General features: G+C 42.8%; 1 protein-coding gene across 6 annotated transcripts; it reads right to left on the minus strand.

Annotated features, from left to right (window-relative positions):
• Positions 1 to 359: 359 nt before the first annotated feature.
• LOC114667205 (membrane progestin receptor gamma-B-like) lies at positions 360 to 16442 on the minus strand. 6 transcript variants are annotated; one of them, XM_051920369.1, is made up of 10 exons: positions 15603 to 15793; positions 12051 to 12271; positions 10176 to 10640; positions 9481 to 9608; positions 6729 to 6934; positions 5757 to 5800; positions 3187 to 3231; positions 2267 to 2363; positions 1851 to 1995; positions 360 to 1632 (listed from the first exon to the last, which is right to left on the minus strand). In XM_051920369.1, exons 4-10 carry the CDS (start codon positions 9518 to 9520, stop codon positions 1391 to 1393), a joined length of 819 nt encoding a protein of 272 aa, XP_051776329.1. In that variant the 5' UTR covers positions 9521 to 9608; positions 10176 to 10640; positions 12051 to 12271; positions 15603 to 15793; the 3' UTR covers positions 360 to 1390. The 6 variants fall into 6 exon arrangements, with proteins under 6 accessions (XP_051776329.1, XP_028678236.1, XP_028678234.1 ...); XM_028822403.2 differs by lacking the exons at positions 10176 to 10640; positions 15603 to 15793 and adding an exon at positions 16419 to 16442 and having other exon boundaries at positions 5674 to 5800; XM_028822401.2 differs by lacking the exon at positions 10176 to 10640 and having other exon boundaries at positions 5674 to 5800; positions 15603 to 15795.
• Between the last annotated feature and the right edge of the window lie 3010 nt (positions 16443 to 19452).

The raw sequence follows: 19452 nt of genomic DNA on the forward strand, positions 1-19452 counted from the left end.
TGACACTATGATGATGATGATGATAATAACAAGTATGCTAATAATTCCAAGAGTGGTTCCATGATAGCAGAGAAATTGATAGTTACAGTAGAGACGATATAGAGAATGGAAGGGACATATTTGAGCCCCCAATGGCAAAAGGGTCAACATTTGAAAAACACATAAATACCATATCCTATTATACAAATATACCCTGGCAATGCCAGGTACTTTGGATAGCTCTTCCTGTATCTGTATGGTTTTTCTTCTCTCACCTGTAAAACACTTGGCTTTCTGTTAATTTGCAGCTTGTAAGTGTCCCTTTGTGAGTGTGTATGTGACTGTGTACTATAATGGACTGGCATCCTGTCTTGACTTGGTTCTCTTTTTGTACCCAGTGCACCTGGCTGTGACTTTTCACTGGATGAGTATGTTAGAAAATGAATGAATAGATAAATATTGACCCTAAAAAAAAGTGCAGTGCATTTTCAGGAATTCCTTTTACTGAAAAGCTTTATATAACTTTGTGCTTCATTACAAAATACTGGACTTGTTCATTAAAATGCAGTACAAAAAAACACTGTGATAAAAGAAAAAAAATAGTTTTTACTCTTTACAGTAAGGCACAAAAAATAAGGCAGCAACATTTGTGCCCCAATTGTGAGTGGTCCCCCAGTTCCTCATGTGTCGGTAAGAAGTGCTAGATATTGTTCTGTGTCTCACATGATAATAGGCAGCATGTGCCATTGGTGACCTATTGTGGTATAAGACCAGAACCAAAAGTGGTCCCAGAAGTTTCCTCGTAACAAGCAGACAGCAAGCAAATTCTCTTACTGATGTATCTCAAACATTGGAAATTTTGACCTAATTGCTTATCATTTACTTAACACGGTCATGTGTTCTGTCTCATTGGGATAAGATTAGTTAGAAAATACAGTTGACATAAGTTTGATATTAACCAATTACCAAGACCAATGATATCCTCCATTTTAGTGTTTTATGAATCTTGTACTGTATATGATATCTACAAATTCTCCTTGCTTATACAAGCTTCTAGTTTTTCTTCCTGTTCTGTACTCAAGCATAATGAAGTTTTGCTTTCTGTTATCGTTATTAAAACTGGATCCAGAGAACTATATGGAGTTCTTAAATGTTTTGGAAATAGTGCATGAGATGTAGCCACCACTCTTACCCACTTTTCACTAGAGTGTAGGAAGCCCATGTAATTTTTGCATGTATACAGCAGCTTCAACCTTTTGTCTTCATTAAGTCTGGAGTGCTCCTGAACTAAACACTGGCTTTGTAGCCCTTGGGACCTTCAAATGACCGGAATTACCCAGGGCTACAAAATCTGTTCTTATAGCAGCAAGGAGCTTAACTGTCCACTCCTTCATAAATTTCCTTCAAGCAGCTATGTTGTCTTGTCATTTGTGGAGGAGAATGGACTCCAAAAATGGGGCAAAGAAAAAATCAGAATCAGGAGAAGGCTCAACGTAATGCACACCAGTGCTGCACCAATAGTCCAGGCAAAGGTCACCGGAGGAGCATTGCTCATCAGCCAAGTGTGTCTGAGGTTCATGTCCATGATGACAGCCTCCATCTGGAAATGTGTTCCGATGACTGCACACATGTGAAAGAGCTGGTGGCTGTGGCCTGAAAAATTAATACAATAAATAATCAGTTAAGAAGCTAGGAGTTGAGTCTTATGCCACAAGTGACAGCTCAGCTGGCAGTTATGGTGCAAGTTTAACATTTGAGCTTTTGAGAAGATCTTCTTTCTGATTGTATTGCTTTTAGAGAGCTTTTTTAACTCCCAAATAAAGCCATTGGCCTACCAGAACAGATACTGGGATTTGCAAAAAGACACCTACCCACATAATCAAAGCAGCCAGGGGCCAGTCTTTCTGGCAAGTGCATGACAAATAGGAAGGCGGTGAGAAAGGCCAGCATAATGTGCCGATAATGCAGGGCATTTGTCTCATTGTCAGTGCAGCCTTCTCCGGAACACAGGAAGATCTGAAAGGCAGCAAAGATGGTGAGTAGGTGGCAGGTACAACAAATATTGTCTTAGCAGGAGAAGAAGGAAGGTGTTTTATGAGTCACCACTCCCTCATGGAATTACATGCTTCTCTGACTTTGGCTCTTTTGCTTGGATGTTGATTTTGATTTGTATCTTACAAAGTTAAGCATCAGTACTAGTTACTCTGAATGGCCAACATTTGACCACAGCAGGTGAAGTTGTAGATAGATAAAGCTCATAACGTGGCTACAATGACAAGTCACTTACCCGATAGAAGATGGGAATGTTGTCAAACAGGTATGGGAAGGCAAAGGCAAGGACACGGAGGACCTTGCTGAACCTAGGGTGCTCTATTTCAGGTATTCTGCAGAAGACAGTGAAATTATAAACGTAATTGACACAGAGTACCATATCTGGTGGAACAACAGTACATCCAAAAGATTATTTATCTTCAAGGCAACATTCTGACCTACACCATGCAGAATCCACAAAAGATTGGCTCACCACTAAATTGCAATTTACTTTTTGCAGAAATCATTGTAATCATGTAGATAATGAAATATGGTATAATCTCAAAACACTACACAAAATGTTCACAGCCCTTCTTTTTAATACAATGGATTTCAGCTACCTGGATGATTTCAGTGCCTGAGGTTGAATTCCTCAAACATACCAAGTCCATTATAGCTCAGGCCATGGTTTGATTGAGGCTTAGTCATGCAGATTATTAAATGAAGATCAATTTCCACTTGAAATTATTGAATGAAACATCAAAAAATCTGGAGTAGTTTTGATTACGTTTCCTGATTTGTGTTTTGAATTTGACAGCCCATTTTCCCAGAAGGAGTACAAAACACCAGATGAACTCTGGATAGGGCTGTCTGCCACTTTTGGAGGTGCATGGACAGCACATAATTTAAATACCTAGAAAAATCTTTTGCATGTCAATGTTAAGCCTGCTAGGCCAGGGTGAAGAAGCAATGTCTTCCTATTAGTCAACTTTGGTGGCCAAAATCTGAGACAGCAGCCCTACCCACCATTACTAGTCTCTTCCCAGAGGTCTCTCCTGTGATGCAGCTGTGCTGTAAGACTGCAGGTCAGAAAACCTCAATGGAAAATTCTCTTGCTTTCTTGAAGGAATATGGTAGACAGAAACTTTGAGAGGCACATGATTAGTGTGGTTTTACCTTTTGTTGATCTCGGGGTTATATTGCAGAAAGGGCAGACCCAGCCTTGGAGGGGGAAACATGAGGTTAGAGGGCACAGAGAAGCGTGAAATAAGCCATGCACACAAAGCATCTTCCATTTGCCCGTCCTTATTTACTCACGCACACACACACAAGCATACCGTGGTGTTCCTCATCTGACTCGCAGACACACAATAACAGTTGCTCACACACATGCAGCTTCCTCCATTGCCCAACTTGCTCATACACACACACAGTTGTACCCCATGCCCTATCCATTGACACACACACAAACACACATTTGAACCTACGAAACTGGACAAACGAGAGGAGGCCATTCAATGCATCAGGCTCAGATGTTTATCTTATCACTAGATAGCCCCAATATCTCATCCAGATTCATCTTAAAGCTTCAACTCCATGTCTCCATAGTTCACTCCAGGCTTTAGTCCTCTGATGTCTTTAAGTAGGTGATTCACCATTAAGTTGAAAGAATTCCACTGAACCTGCATCATCAGCTTTATCAATGCCTTTGAGAGACACAGCTGTGCCCCACTATCTACTCAGTCACACACACACACACACACACACACACACACTCAGTGTATACCAGGAGTAAGGAGTTGTGGACTACCTTCCTGGCTTTAGGGATTTGTTTCGACCATCTCTTTTTGCTCGTAAGATCTTTGTTTAATTAGACAGCTAGCCAACCCCCTCAGTTTGCGGACAGATATTCACAAATTGTGCATTTCAGATTTCTAAGAAATCTGCAAAAAGAGTAAAAGCTTTAAACAAAAATGAAAATGAAAGTTTTATATCACTTATTCCTTTGAAATTAAAAAAAGAATGCTAGTTGAAAATGATAGTGACACATTAAGTAGCTGCTGCTCTGCAGAATGCAAGATGTCAGCCGTTTCTGTATTGCCTGCTTACAAAATAATAAAGGAGCAAATCAAACCTGGTGCAGAAAAGGCAAAAAGAAGTGGAAAACTGACAAAAGATAATTAGCAGTAATTAATGACAACAATAAGTATCTGCCCTGCTCTATTGTGTATTTAAGTTTCAGTGTACTCTTGTGTGTATCCTGTAGCGCCCACCTTTCTGTCCCACTTGGTTTCATATAGAACCCCTCACTTACTGAGGCATATCCAGTTCCCCCTTTGGAATCCCACTGCCTATCCCAGGGAACACTAAAGTAGTATGCATTCTATACCAGGGGTCGCCAAGTCTGGTCCTGGAGGACCACCGTGGCTGCAGGTTTTCATTCTAACCCTTTTCTTAATGAGTGGCCTGTTTTTGCTGCTAATTAACTTCTTTTGAACTAATTTTATCTGACTTGCTCTTGAAGACTCAGACCCAATAATTGTTTCGTTTTCCTTAATTAGCAGCCAAACAGTAACGAGAGATAAAATCAGCCAAAATAGGACCAGCAAACTGTGTCCATCATACAGTATCTGAAAATAAAAAAAAAATGAAGGTCTCAGGAATGCTGATCTGCTCAGATCCCCAAAACATTTTCACAGTGCTCTTAGAAAAGAGAAAATCCACAATTTTGGAAATGTCTGCTAATGCACCACGAGAGCAGCAACAAGCCACGAAATTAAAGAACGAGTTTAATTAACGACAAGAAGCAGCGCCTCATTAAGCAACTGTTTGGAGTGAAATTGGTTGGAGTTTGAGGCCCTGACTTAATTGGCCTTCTGTCGGTTCACTTCACATTTTATTTCTGCTTGGGTGCCATTTAAGGAAAGAAATTAAGCAATTCAGAGGAACGATGAAGAAATTCTGAGGAACAGATCTTAAAAAAGCAATTCATTTAAAATGAATTCACAAGAAGTTAATTAGCAGCACAAACAGGGCACTTATTAAAAAAAAAGGGTTAGAATAAAAACCTGCAGCCACGGTGGTCCTCCAGGACTGGACTTGGCAACCCCTGTTCTATACAAAGAGTGCCCTCATGGTGTTAAATGCCCAACAGTTCTTTAGAATTTGTTTTCAGCAGTTTTGCCTCAAATTGTGCAACTTATCACAGGAAACATGCAACACCTTGTTTGCCACACAGCATTAGCTGAGTTAATGCTGGTTGTTGGTCCTAATAAATGTTTTTGAGGAAATGGGCACATTGCTGTCATGGTTGTGTTCAACTACAGGTGAAGCATTGTGAGGCCCAAAGTGGTGAGCGTCACTGATAACGGCACATCTGCTTCCTGACTTATTACTGCCATCCAAGTGTGTATAGAATAATAACCGCTCCAAAAGTCACTGGCCTTTTGGAATGACCACTTGTCTAGCTCTGCCAGACACGTTGCTTTCACACCAACAGATCCCACTTGCACGTATCAATAAAGTACAAGACATTTATGTCAACTGTAATATTTGGGCATCGGCACAGGCTTTGCCAAGATGCTGAACGTGTGATAGATTTCAGCATTTCTGGAGAAATCCCCTTTTGTGCCAAACAAAACAAAGCCCACATGAGATGCCTACCTGGAATAACAGGAGAGCCCGGTGCACACAACAGTGTTACACACGGCAATTGGCACATAGCAACTGTGGAACATGCTGCTTACCAGCTTGTCTGGCACACTGTAGGTGGAGTAGGCAATGGCAGAACCTGGTGAGAGGAAATAACAAATCAGTCTCATATAGGCGAGGAGTCTGTCAGCACTATAAGGAGACATAGAAAAAGTAGGGTTGCTAGTCTCATTACGGGTCCCTCACACTCACTTAGTTTATCCCCTTCAAATCTGACTTCTGTCCTGTTTTTGAGAGTCAAATTCTACAGAGATGCTTTAAACCACCATGACCCGGTGCTACTGTAGAGGATCTGGGCATAGATAGTCTGTTACCTGTACAAGACTTTACAAACAGTCTGTAAAGCTACTTTGAGATACATGGTGCATATGTACTGCCTACAACAGGCACAGGAGTTCTGTGCAAGAGTTGGGCACAGGGGTATATCACTTTTATTCCTCATAATTGCCATGTTACCTGAAGAAGATGGGTAATAAATTATTGCCTTCCGCATACCCTCAGCATTCCTTGTACACCTTTCCTCTGTATCCTTGTGTGCGTAACTTCTCTTGCCTGGCGCCCCTTTTCTCAAGCACGTTCTCATAAACCTGCTTCCCAGACTCCTTCGAAGCACCTTGCTCACCTCTTGTTTATTTTTTGACTACCACCAATGGTAGATGAACCCCGATTACCCATTGTGAAAACATCATTTCTATTCTTGCAAGTACTTAAAGGCGACTCTAAGCGTGCCTCCTATGCCTTTACTTCTCGAGTGTCTCAGCCTCTCTTGCCCTGCACTTCCTCTTTCAGTCACGTCACTAAAGCAAAACTGATTAGTCAGGCTGCTCGAAGGGACTGGATACACACACAGACAGTAGCATTTTACTATATAGTAGATTATTCTAAAGCTAGGCAGAAGGAGTATGACAGTGGTATGACCTGGAATATGACCTGTCCTTCTGACACTGACAGTTCTTCATATATGATAGTTGGCCACATTCCCATCCCCAGTAATTGGCTACACTCACCAAGGCTGTAGAGACTGAGAGCACCGTAGTCGAAGAAGAAGCATATGTGCCTGGCTCGAGGAGACATGCTGCTGAAGGTGTGTGCACAGCTGGATGTGAAGGGGTAGATGCAGCAAGAGAGAAGGTAGACGATAAGTGGCCAGAGGTAGGGCTCGGTGAACACATCCAGTATGTAGACAAGGGCAATGAGCTTCCACAGGAAGTACCTGAGATATAGGCAGCATATCATCTCGATTAGTGCAGGCCCAGAGAAAAGCCAGACAAAGGGAGCTACTTACAGGGGTTCAAATGGATTGGTGTTAAAGGAGTTACTTTAGTGGCCTGCGGAGGAGTTCCACAGAGTAGTCTAGGCAGACAGTGTGACATCCTTTGTCATCCTTGTGAATACACTACCAGTCAAAAGTCTAGATGCACTCAGAAATTGATACCTTGATTTTATTATTATACCATTAAATTGATTTAAAAATACAGCCAAGACATTACAAGTGTTTTTAATGGCTGTTAGTGCTTGAAGTGACTGGTTTTAAATGTAATATTCACATTAGCTCCATTTTTCAGCCATAATTCCTTCAGTGTCCGAATGGTCAAGTCCCTTTGCTTACCCATAGTTTGTCCTGTTTAAGTGCTAGTTGGTTATTAGAGAAACCTTTGCAACTGCATTAGCACCACTGAAACCTGCTATTCTGTTCACTTAGGTTGCAAGGTACTGGCATTCCTAAAGTTCACTAATGAGGTTGAAAATGACAGCACAACTAATCTAGTCCAGGCTCTGGTCTTGTCATGGCTGGTCTGTAACTCTCTGCTGTCAGGAGCACCAGTGTGTGTCACCAAGCTGCTGCAGATGATTCAAAATAGAGCTGCACATCTGCTGTTCAACACGCGTCCCTCCTCATCTTCAAAACCCTACACTGGCTTCCTGTACTGGCATGTATTAAGTTCAAATCCTTGATGCTTGTCTACAGAGTAGCCTGAGCCTATATATAATGGAGAGACTTGTCAGATTCTGTTCTCCATCTTGACCACTTAGATCTGCTGTTGAATGACATCCGCTGATGCTGCCTCTACATGGTATCAAATCCTAGTCCAGACTCTCTTCATGTGTAACTCCTTGCTGGCCTTTTTTTGAACCCAGAACTGAACTTTAGGAATGCTAGTACCTTACAGCTCAAATCAACAGAATAATATGTTCCAGCAGTGCTAATGCAATTACAAAGGTTTCTCTAATAACCAATTAGTATTTAATATGACTAAGAATAACCTAAGGGAGCTGACCATTGGGTCACTGAAGGAATGGCTTTGCATTCATAGGTGAATAAATTAAAAATCAGCAATTTCAAGCAGTAGTTCCTGTTAGAAACACTAATAATGTCTTGATTGTATCAAAAACATGAACATTTCTGCCTGCGTCCTGACTTTTGTCTGGTACTGTTTGTCTACCTCACAGCCCCCATTTCTAGCCTTAACCCCAGCTGTCGTGACTTCTAAGTCACTTCCTTAAATATAAGACAAGACAGCTAGTTAGACTTGAAACACCTAGCTGCCCGAGGCGAGACATTGATACACCTGCTTATGACAATGTGACCTGCCAAGCTGCACACACACACACACACACACACGCAAACACACACATGACTAAGACTAGAATGTCTGAATGATTCCATACACTTGGAGAGAATATTAAACAAGCATAGTAAAATCAGTCATGCATAAAACCAGTATTTCCTCATTTACTTGACCTGCTGCACCACATTCCTTGCTTCTTGGATAATGATTAAAGGCACAAATGGCAACATGTACCAGCAAGGCAGCTTCCACGTGAACTCAACTCCATCAGCATGACCTCTCAATTTGTGTATTGAATTTAGCTCAGGTGGCTTTGAGGGCACCATTTCAACAAGAAGGTTGGTTCTGGCAATTGACAAAGTCACAGGAACATATCACAAGCCAGTTCCTGGTGGGACTAGTGGGGGGATCAACTTGTAGGTGAACAAGTAATGTCACATGACTCCTGAATACACTGAGAATTAATAGACCAGATGACAAGTGAGTTAAGGTGGCTTCAGGTCACAGCAACTGAGAAAGATGATTGTATTTGAATAAGTACACAATGTCCTTTGTGTCAGTGGCTTAAATGTGGTGCTGTGGAAATCAGTACTGTATGTCTTCAGGCTCAACAATCCAATGGGAACCAGGGTTTGAACTAAGGATTAAAATGACATGATTTAGGAGGGGCAGTGGTTCAGCTGGCCACCTTTTTTGTATAAAAACCTACACACTCGGAGTGAATATCTGAGAGGGGTAGCAAGGTGACATATCTCATGGGGTCCCTAACAGTTAATGGTGGACCATAGGGGTGACCAGACATTTCTCTAGTGCACATTTGGAGTTGTTGCGGTATAGTTTAGGTTGGGCAGTAGTTCATCTGGCAGGCGATACACTAAGAAGCACAGCGAGCTGCTCCATTGACACAATGAGAGTTGGTATTTCAGCTGGAAAGTGAACTCGCACATTTGAGCTGTGAGACAATTGGAACAGCCCTAATTGGGACATACTGTATGGTGACTTGAGCCAGAGATCATTTTCATTTCAAGCTGTTTGAGAAGCATCACTGGTGGCAGCACAGGTCAATGAGATCACCACAATATGCTACAACTTCAACCTGATGACCATGGAGGAGGTTCAAGCACCAAGACCTACATTTTGTGCAAAACTGCATAACAGATAAAAGGCCTGTACCTTCTGAGATTCTTACCAAGTTGGTAGGAAGTGCGTCCAGATGTTGAGGGTCTCATTGGTCAACTGGAAAACACTGAGGATGCAGCTGAAGGCGGAGCTTTGGGGATGGCGGTAGCCGTCTAAAATGCTGTCTTCATGAAACACCTACATGATCAAAATGCAGGGACAAGTAAGGACAGGCAGACAAAATTGCTCATATGATTTTACACAAGTTGATGGTGTTATGAAAGAGCTTTTGGAGAATTAGTGTCCAGCTCCTGCTGATGCACTTTATTATCCACCATGTGCCAGGAATATACAATACATTATGGAAGTCCTCACACCGTTGAACTTTTTTTCACATCCTGCTGTCTAAATGGTATAGCTGAACATACAATGAAGGAAGGTGAATTTACATTCCCAGAGTCTGTTGTCCTCCAAAACTGATAAGACAGCATAGCTGTTTGGTGGGCATTTTTGAAGTACTGGAAAGCATGAGGCTCGCGACTTTCTCAGATGCTAATGCCATGAATGCAAATTTAAGGGCAGTTAAACTGACTGACACAAGAACCGATTTTGTAGCCCTGGGTAACTCCCATCATCTGAAGGTCCCAAGTGCTACAAAACCAGTGTTCAGTCCAGGGGTACACCGACCTCAATGGAGATAAAAGGCTAAAAGTTACTGTATAGGGGCAGAGTGTAAGTTGTGGACATTCACCATGTGCTACTTACTCAATTTTAACTCCTAAGTCTCCCTTGTTGTGCAGTGAACATGGATTCTGACTGACCACAGCTGATGTGCTTCATTATCTACCCCATGCCAGGGGGACACAGTGCATGCCACATATTACCAATCCCCATTGGTTTTTTGAAGTTTTGTGAAGATGACTAACTTTGGCCCCTCGTATCTCATTAGGGAGTGAACCTCTGCGGTCGGTTGATGTGGCATGTACAACTTCAAGGGCTTCTGGTCATATTTTGCTGAAGACACCTATTGATTTACTCTTTTATCACGAACATGTAATTTCCTGCACACAAAAAAGTCCAAAAATGACAGAAAAATGCTGGTTTTTCAGGTATAGAGGGGAAAAAAATAGAGTAAAAAAGAAAAATCTTGACGTCTTGCATAACTAGACATCAGGATGAGTCGAACGGTATATCATTTGTTGGAATTTTCTCCTACCGGTTAATGAAGAGCTGCCAGAAAAAAAAAAAAACTTCACAAGTAATTGCTTTGAGCACAAAATATATTTACGGCCTTTGTCATAGTAGACTATCATTCAGTCACTTGTCACTAATTCCACTAATGGGGCCAATAAAAAGAAGCTTGTTGTGCCAGAATGCAGTTCTGAATGAAGTACATCCATCAGTAATAAAACTCGCTTATCCAGTTCAGGGTCATGGGGGCTGGAAACTATCTCAACAGCATTGGGTGCAATGCGGAAGTCAGGGAACCAGTCCACTGCTAGTCATTCACACAGAACCAATTTAGAGGCAGCACCTAAAAATGGATATTGTTGGAGGAAAACCAGTAAACAAGCACAGGGAGAACATGCAAAGTCTATGCAGGCTGGAATTCAAGGATCGAATTGTGGAGCCTTGAGGCTGCAGGGCTCTTATTCATTGTATGTATGTTGCATACATGACCTTGCTGTTGTACTTCTGACACTGCCTTGTCCCGATCTCCTCGACAGGCCTCACGTCAGAGTCTGGTTTGTTCTCATTCTTTGTTCATCTTTTCATCTACTGAGCCCTCCTGGTCATAAATTGTGGGGTCATGCGGGCTATCCCAGCAGCTTCTGAACAAGCTGTCACTTCAGGGCAGCCATTCAAAGAATCAGCTTTACAGTCGGCTCTGCACAAAGTCATTTGCTTTTAAAATCTTTTAATGATGGCTAAAAGAAACCTGCTTACCTCAGGTATTTAGACAAAACCGGGTATTTTCCTCCAAGCCTGGAGGGTTTTGCGCGCATATTTAGCAATGACAAAAGAGATTTTGTATGCCTTTTTTTTGGGCATTTCCTGCTTTATATTGTCCGAGACTGACTTTGGAGCAGTTTGCCTGAATGTGAATGACGGTGGTGGAAAAACAACTTTCAAGAATAACAAAAGCCTGATGATCTTAGATACACCGACAGGGCGCTGGTCCATCGCCAGACAGTGTGACTCCAGAGAACTGTTACAGATGAGTCTTCAACTCAGTTTTGACTCAATAGGTGTCAGGAATTTTGGTTATTTTCAATACTTTTAGCTCATATTTAAAGTGTATGTTAAGGACAGTATGGAAGCCAGCTCCAGTTTTAATGCACTTACATACATAAAACATACAGTAGGATAAAGGCTTTCACAAAGTCCAGGATGAAAGGTGCTACATACAGAGCTAGTGTTTATTCACATGCCCACCCATGTAATATTGCATTTATGCCACCAGAGAGAGCATTACTATTGGGCTCCAGAGGTGACACTAATAAATAAAATGTGCAGCCTTTATTTCATATAGCACCTTTCAATAGTCAAACAGAGCAAAGGAAACAAACAGAACAAATAAACTCATTAAAAAAAATAATTAACAATGAACATTTCTATATTCTGTCTGGTTCGACTCACTTTGGGCACCTGGTGGGCACGGAGGAGCCTGGGCAGCTTTACCGAGAGCATTGCTGGATGTGGGCGTCACCCTTGGGCACCTGGCAGTGTAGGTTATCTGTCCAGACATGCGGTCAGCTTGGCAGCGTTTCGTTTTGTAGAATTCAAGGGTGTCTCTTGGGATGCTGAACCGCAGCAGCTGGGGTTTTATCTTCCTTCCTGAAATGTGCTCAAGTGTTATTCTATAAGAAAAAAAGAAAAACACCACTTTAAAAGACACTGGTCAAAGTGGTCTTAAAGTAAGAGGCTAAGGAATCACCCAACACATCCCCACTTTCCATAGCCTCACAGAGTCCTCAGCTTAGTCTGCCCTGGCCAGCCTATTAGCTTGTTGTCCTGTCCATGTACATCCCTCATCAACCTACTAGCCCGGTCCATTTTATTCCTGTACTCCTTTTGTCCACCTTACAATCACCCCCTGCTCGTGTACGTCAATGTCCCTGCAAACCTCCCAGCCATCTGTGACCAACATGCTACTCCTGCACCATCTCTGATCGGCTTTGCCTGCTCTTTCTTCCCTCACTAAGCCCACCAGTCCACTGCATATACTGACCTTCATCTCCAGTCAAGTCCCATCTAATGCCATGCACCAGCAGGCAGTCCGCCAATCCCGTGCCATCTCTCTTAAAATCGCTCACAAGCACATTTGTTGCTGACCTTTGAGCTGTAGGAGGTTCCTTAGTCTGCCAATGGCTGTGAAATCTGAGTTACACAACACCGTGCAGAAGAGCAATGCACAACCAGATAAGCTCCCCTTTGCCATGTCCCATACTCGCTGGAAGCAATGTGCCCAACAAGAAGGTCTCTAAATGACCACTGACTACTAAACAATGTAAACAAGACAGGTGGCAGTGCCCAAGAGCACTTGCAGTGAGGAGGGCAGCCCAGTCGGATGGCAGTAGCATACAGGAATCCCAATGCATCATACCAGCTTTCAAAAGAATTACTTCCAAGGGTGCCTCAGAAAGCAGAAGTGGTATCAGTACCAGCAGAGTCCCATTGAGTGAAATATATGGGCAGATGGGAGGGTTTGTGTACAATTCATTGCACTCAAGGGATGGGCATTCAGTAGCAGACAGGAAGTGGAGCTGGGCTGGTCATGTCTCCAACAATGGGTCGGCAGGTGATAAGCTCCCACCCCAAACTAAAACTGGCACAGGACTACAGCAGAGCTGCACTAAGAGGTTAGCAGATAGCAGGCACCAGCCGATCCCTCATTATAGGCACCACTTAGATGCACCTTCATGTTATTCAAATCTCATGTTTTGCATTTTGAGATGCTAACACAGTAACACATGCTATTGTGCAACCTCAGACCTTCAGAGCCCAATAAGTCGCTAACAACTGGGACTTGAGACTAGAAAGACCCCCAAAACAAGCACAATGCCTTTTCTGTGGGAATCCTGACATCAAGCAGCACGTGAACACATTTGTGGTCCACTGACAGTGGCAGGTACACCCAACTAAAATTCATAATATGTAACGATCAAAGCCTGCAGACTACTACATGAGATGACCAAATTCTGTATTAAATGATGGCATAAACTGAACAATCCCCCCCCCCCCCCAAAAAAAAAAAAACTCCTGTAAGGGGACAAGGAGATCAACATGATTGGATTAACCAGCAGGGAATCCACAACTCTCTACAAGACTGCATGGTATCTCTTCAACAGCCCACCTTCAACAGTAGTTCTTATGCGTCACCCACTGTAGGATTGCCATCATGTGTTCAGGACAGTGGAGGCAGATGGGCTTCGAAAGGCTTAAGCCCCTGAGCATGGTTATGTATTTGAGCGAGTTCAAAACCCCAAGGGGGTCACTCTTTATATGCATGTAAGATTGCACACAGAGGGGTCTAAGACCCTGATGTCTTCAAATCGTAGGTAAGCCGACAACTCTTTCAGGAACCCACAAAACATAGGAGGTGCATTCATTGGTGAGCGGCTAAGACTGTTCTGCTTTCCAAAAATAGTCTGGTGCCCAAGGTGATAACAAGGATTGTCACTTAGTCACTACATTATTTGACAAACTTGTCCATCAAGTTTGTCACAGCCCATGCAGCTAGAATAAATAACAAGAATTTGACGGGCTTTAGTAGAATAAATAACTCCTTAACATGGCTGAAATTAAATTAAATCCATTTATAAAATGACCACCATCAATACCAGTTACATAAAAGGTGAATAGTCATAATTAAGTTTTATGGAGTTATGGGAGTTATATCACCATTCACTGTTTCATTCTGATGTCAAATAAGCAACCATGTTAACAATAAAGCCTTCCGAATCAACAGCCATGCAGTCACTGTGGGACCTCCAGGCCCAATGGCCCGGGTGCAATTGTGCTGCACGCACTGCCTGTAGTTACACCACTGCTCCAGACTGCAAGAACCCAATACGTTTGGAGCCTATGTCTCCGAGGGTCTCAAAGTCCTACTGAGGGGGGTATTGCAGTGTCATATTTTAACCACCAGAGTGTCGCTAGGAGTAAGAGTGTTTAAAGCAATGGCCTCACAGCTCCATGGACTTGGGTTCAAGTTCCAGCCCAGTCTCACTGCTGATGTGTTGCATCATCCAGGTTACCTGTTTGCTTAGGCCAGACCAGGGCTGGTTCAGTGCTGCTGGGACAGGCTTACTCTTAAAAATAAAAGGTAACAGAGTGGTTCTTCAGGGCAATGCCATAGGAGAACGATTTTTGGTTCTCAAAAGAATCATCCACATGAAGATTCCAGAGAGAACCTTAGTTTATTTGGGCCGTAACAGCCTCCATAAATAACCATGAACAAATAATAGGTTTGTGAAACACCATTTTTTTCCCAATTTGAAAAGCACTCTTGCTGCAAACAGTCACACCATCTAAGTCTTGGTTTTCTTGATCTCTTAGTATCCTGCTAAGTAACCTACTATACATTAAAGATTTGTTGTTTCTATATTAGGAAACTTTAAATCCGAAAGAACCAACTTTGTATGCAAAGAACCTTTCCCATCATGAAATAATTATTTGTCAAGCAATCGAAAAAGTGAACCACAAAACCCAAAGAAAAGCCATTAATGAACAAGTGCTGGATGGAAGATTAATGTCTGCAGTGATGGGACTCTGCATGCACCTCCTCTGTTTTCAGGATTCTCTATAAAGTTCAAGAGCACATCACGTCTGATATTTAAACCCTGTTACCCCGGTCATGACCCCGTCGTTTGTGCCAATGGTTTCCATGTATGTTAGATGCCAAATGAATGCACACACTCTTCCTGACTTTGCAGCGTGGCAAGCTGAATCAATACACTCCCTGACTTTCAAAACAGTATTAGTGTTCAGCCCACAGGGAACGGATTGATGAAAACGGATTGTTTTGCGGCGAGACAAATAATAAAAGCGGTCAAAAATTAAGTACATTTGAAAGCAGAATACTACATGTCCGTTCCCTCATCTCAAACCGAGCGTCAGAAGTAGCGCCCTCAGACCCCAGCAAGAAGCGATTCGATCCCAAATTAAGGACTCGATTTCTGCAGTCACCTTTAGTATCAGAGACAAGCCGGTCCTGGCACCTCGGCAGGAGAGCTGCTGGACAGTCCTCTTCTCCAACGTGCAGACGCCACCTGTCCCCGGCTGCATGACTACCGACGGCACGCTTCTCAAACTTAAGCGACTCTTGGTGGGCGTGGTCTGCCATCGCGCGGTTGGCATGGCGATGACTTCTGGGCAAAGTCAACAACGCCCCCTGTACCTTGCGAGAGGAGAGAGCTCCTTTAACAGAGGCGACTTTGGTTTTCTACGAAGAATCTTGCGCGCTGGTTAACAGATTAACAAAAAGAGAGACGCTCCGTCACTCAAACTCAACACCAAAATAACGACAAACTCGCCCGTCAGCCACTCCCCTGCCCATCCCAAGACTGCACAAACCAGAAAGGCAGCGCACTGCCCACCTGCGACAGCGGGCGCCGGAGTGAGGCGGTCCGGGCTTACCTGTGCTGGTACGGCCGCTCCCAAACATGCATGGCGGATAGGGGACATCAATAAGTACGTTAAAATACGCCCTAGAAGTCCTGAGAATTACTTCGTACCATACGATTAAACCGATCCGTATGCGCGGCAACATGAACCAACACTGCCGTGTCCGCGCCCCGTAGTTGCACAGGTGAAAGTTCCTGGTCATTTCAGTTCTAGCTCTTAATAATTGACACGTCCTGATTTTATAAAACCTGAATAACGTATCGGGCACTCGATTTAAACGCCTTCGGCTTCGCTCTGCTCACGTCAAGCACATCTGCATGAAGTCAAACGGTGAGAACTGCTAAGAATGTCGGCTTTCAGCGGGTCGGGGCGATTTACCGTTCGTATCTGCCACGTACAGTGCGCGCTGTCTGCAGCCTTTCGTCGTGGAAGTCCGTGAACCTGACGAAGCCATCGCACCAGTCCAAAGCTCCGTTCACTTCAGGTATTACTGCAGGGGCACAGGGGGATCGGCGCAAATCGGCACTTGTTATTGTCCAGCAACGAAAACCGAAAAGTTCAGTTCCTGTGGGAATAAGAGGTCAATTAACGAAAGAAAGAAAAGTTCACGTAAGGTTATGCTGCTGCTTAACAATCATATTAGAGGGATAAATATGCATTATATTAGAATGAGAAATGTGTCTACAGTATATTCAGACAAGCACATTACCCCGTTAGGTTTTAATAGGTAAGGAAATAGCGTCTGTAAAGTCAAGGAATTCAAAATCCAGTCGTTTTATTCACGAAAGGAAGAAGATACCCGTTACGTTCAAGCTACACATTATCATGAAACAGTCTATATGGAATTGAACACAGCAGGGGTAACACTGAAATTGTACAGATAATTGACAAATATGCACAGGACTGTAATCAGTTTTATACAGCAGCACTCTTTCAGCGTCACAAAAATAAACATTGCTTTCCAGACTGATAGCAGTTTTTCAATGTTTTGAAAAAAAATGCAATAAGTCACTAAGAACAAATAAATAATAAGAATCAAAATATAAATACACGTACTTGTGCATGTTAATCGCATTAACTGGAATTTCACATTGCTGACAAGAAAGAAAGAAAGATTTTTTTTTGTCAAACATCCACCAAAATGTGATTAATTTCTTGCGTACATCTAATAATGCAGATGCACACTTGACGATTACATTCCCATATGCAGTTTTATTGAGTTCAGGTGCTGCCGCATTAGCAACCAACTCGTCGCGACTGGATGGATGGACGAACACATGTTGGCAATTAAAAAATATATATATTTTCCGAGGGACTCAAAAAGGAAACAGCGTTTATGCACAGACACAATACGCACTTTTTAATTGATGGATATAACGCCTAATTCCGTGCGGCATGGTGGCGCAGTGGTAGGCAGTAAGGTCCACCAGGATCCTCGTGTCGGGTCTTCCCCGTGTTGAGTTTGCATGTTCTCCCTGTGTGTACGTGAATTTCCATCGGGGGTCTCCGGTTTCCTCCCACTGCCCAAATACATACAGTTTAGGTGACTTAGCCCAAGTGTGTGTTAGTGTGTGTGTTCGCCCTGCGATGGACTGGCACCCAAGCCAGGGGTTGTTCGTGCCTTGCGCCCAATGCTAATATCCAAACCAGCCGCTAACCCCCTCAAAAAAGCGACCCTGGTCTGCCATTTCCATCCTAATGTTAAACGCGGTCTCGGTGCCTTATGATGATGACCAGTGCTGGACACAATTAGGTTGGGTGACAGAATAAGGAACAAGCTACTCATTAGTATCACTTTATTACAACTCCGTGAAACACGAGAGTGATCGGAGCCCAATTTACTTCCCTGTCCGAATGTATCTGAAACAAACAGAAGGACGGGGGCGAGAGAGTGTTTCTTGCAGGTCAAACCAGTGGTGCGGACTTTCTCGGTGTCTCCCCCGTACTGTTACTTGGGGGTGGTGGCGAGGTGTTTGTGTATTGTTTGTTTGTTGTATTTATGTATCTAGATTGCAAATACCATACATTGCATCAATGTTCATATTGATTACTACACGTCAATATTGCAACTACTTCTTTGTCTTGTCTTTGCACAATATCTTGTCTTGTTTGTGTTTTAATTTTAAATTTTAATTCTATCCATCCATCCATTTTCCAACCCGCTGAATCCGAACACAGGGTCACGGGGGTTTGCAGGAGCCAATCCCAGCCAACACAGGGCACAAGGCAGGAACCAATCCCGGGCAGGGTGCCAACTCACTGCAGGACACACACAAACACACCAGGACCAATTTAGAAACGCCAATCCACCTAACCTGCATGTCTTTGGACTGTGGGAGGATTTTAATTTATTATTGCACTTCACGTTGTTACACTGTGGACCCTGAGCTTCGCAATTTCGTCTATCTGCATACTTGTATATGGTTGAGATGACAATAAAGTTCGCTTTGACTTTGTGGAGCAGACGACAGAGCACTGCACTCCAGATGGATGACTTACAGCGTCCAGTAAGTAACAAACTGAGCCGTAACAAAACTCAGCTTGATAAAGATTGTTGTTCGATGTATTTATATGAACTCCATGTCTCTTGCCTATCAAATGTGTAAAATCATTCTACACGTATACGTAATCGCCTTTCGAAGATAAACGGATGAATTTAAAATGGCCTCGTAGGCCTTGACAGCCGGATTCAGTTTGGACCAGGTGTGGTCGGCGTGAACTTTTAGGCTTCTCTGTCAGGAGCTCACATTCCATTCCATGCACAAAGGTCCGCTTATCGTGACTCCAGGCTTTAAACCCACGGGTGTTGCGATCGTGACGGACTTTGTGTGAGGGCAGACGCTGCGATGGACTGGCATTCCGCTTAGGGTTAGTTATGTTCTACACTCAAAACATGAACTATTGGGGATAGCTAACTTTTAACTTAAAATGCTCATGTTTGTTGTTACGGTTTACTTAACTTTTTCTAGTTACATTGTTAAATGTCACACTATACACAATTGATTTATGTTGAAACAAAGCAATCCGATTATTTTCCTTCCACAGAAGCATAATCCGTCTCAGAGACTGTTGTCATTAATCACTTTTTTATGTTAATATTTCTCAAAATTAATGTTTTTCTAATCCGCATTCTCCTGTTCCCATTACACAGTTAAATTAAGTTGATCTAACGTAAAATAATGTTTTCTTAAACGACAATCCTGTATTTGCATAAAGAACCGCCCCTTTGTTTGACGACACATTCTGAAGATCCTCACTTGTTTACTTGAAAAGAATGTTCAAGATTCTTAATATTATTATTCTTAATATTAAGATTACATGAAAAATGCAATCAACCATATTTTATGCAGTAAAAAGTGAACTCGCTTAACCTACCTTTTGTGTTCTGTTCATTTATTACATCGCACAACTG

This window comes from Erpetoichthys calabaricus, chromosome 17, assembly GCF_900747795.2.
Source record: "Erpetoichthys calabaricus chromosome 17, fErpCal1.3, whole genome shotgun sequence".
Classification (NCBI taxonomy): Eukaryota; Metazoa; Chordata; class Cladistia; order Polypteriformes; family Polypteridae; genus Erpetoichthys; species Erpetoichthys calabaricus.

Bases quoted from the DNA above. Each gene is read 5' to 3' on its own strand.
- LOC114667205 (XM_028822403.2), bottom strand. From the start codon at position 12,101: ATGCTCTCGGTAAAGCTGCCCAGGCTCCTCCGTGCCCACCAGGTGCCC. The intron at 9,609-12,050 runs GTGAGTCGAACC...TTGATCATGTAG, and splicing joins GTGCCCACCAGGTGCCCAAA to GTGTTTCATGAAGACAGCAT. The intron at 1,633-1,850 runs GTAGGTGTCTTT...TTAATTTTTCAG, and splicing joins TGGCTGCTTTGATTATGTGG to GCCACAGCCACCAGCTCTTT.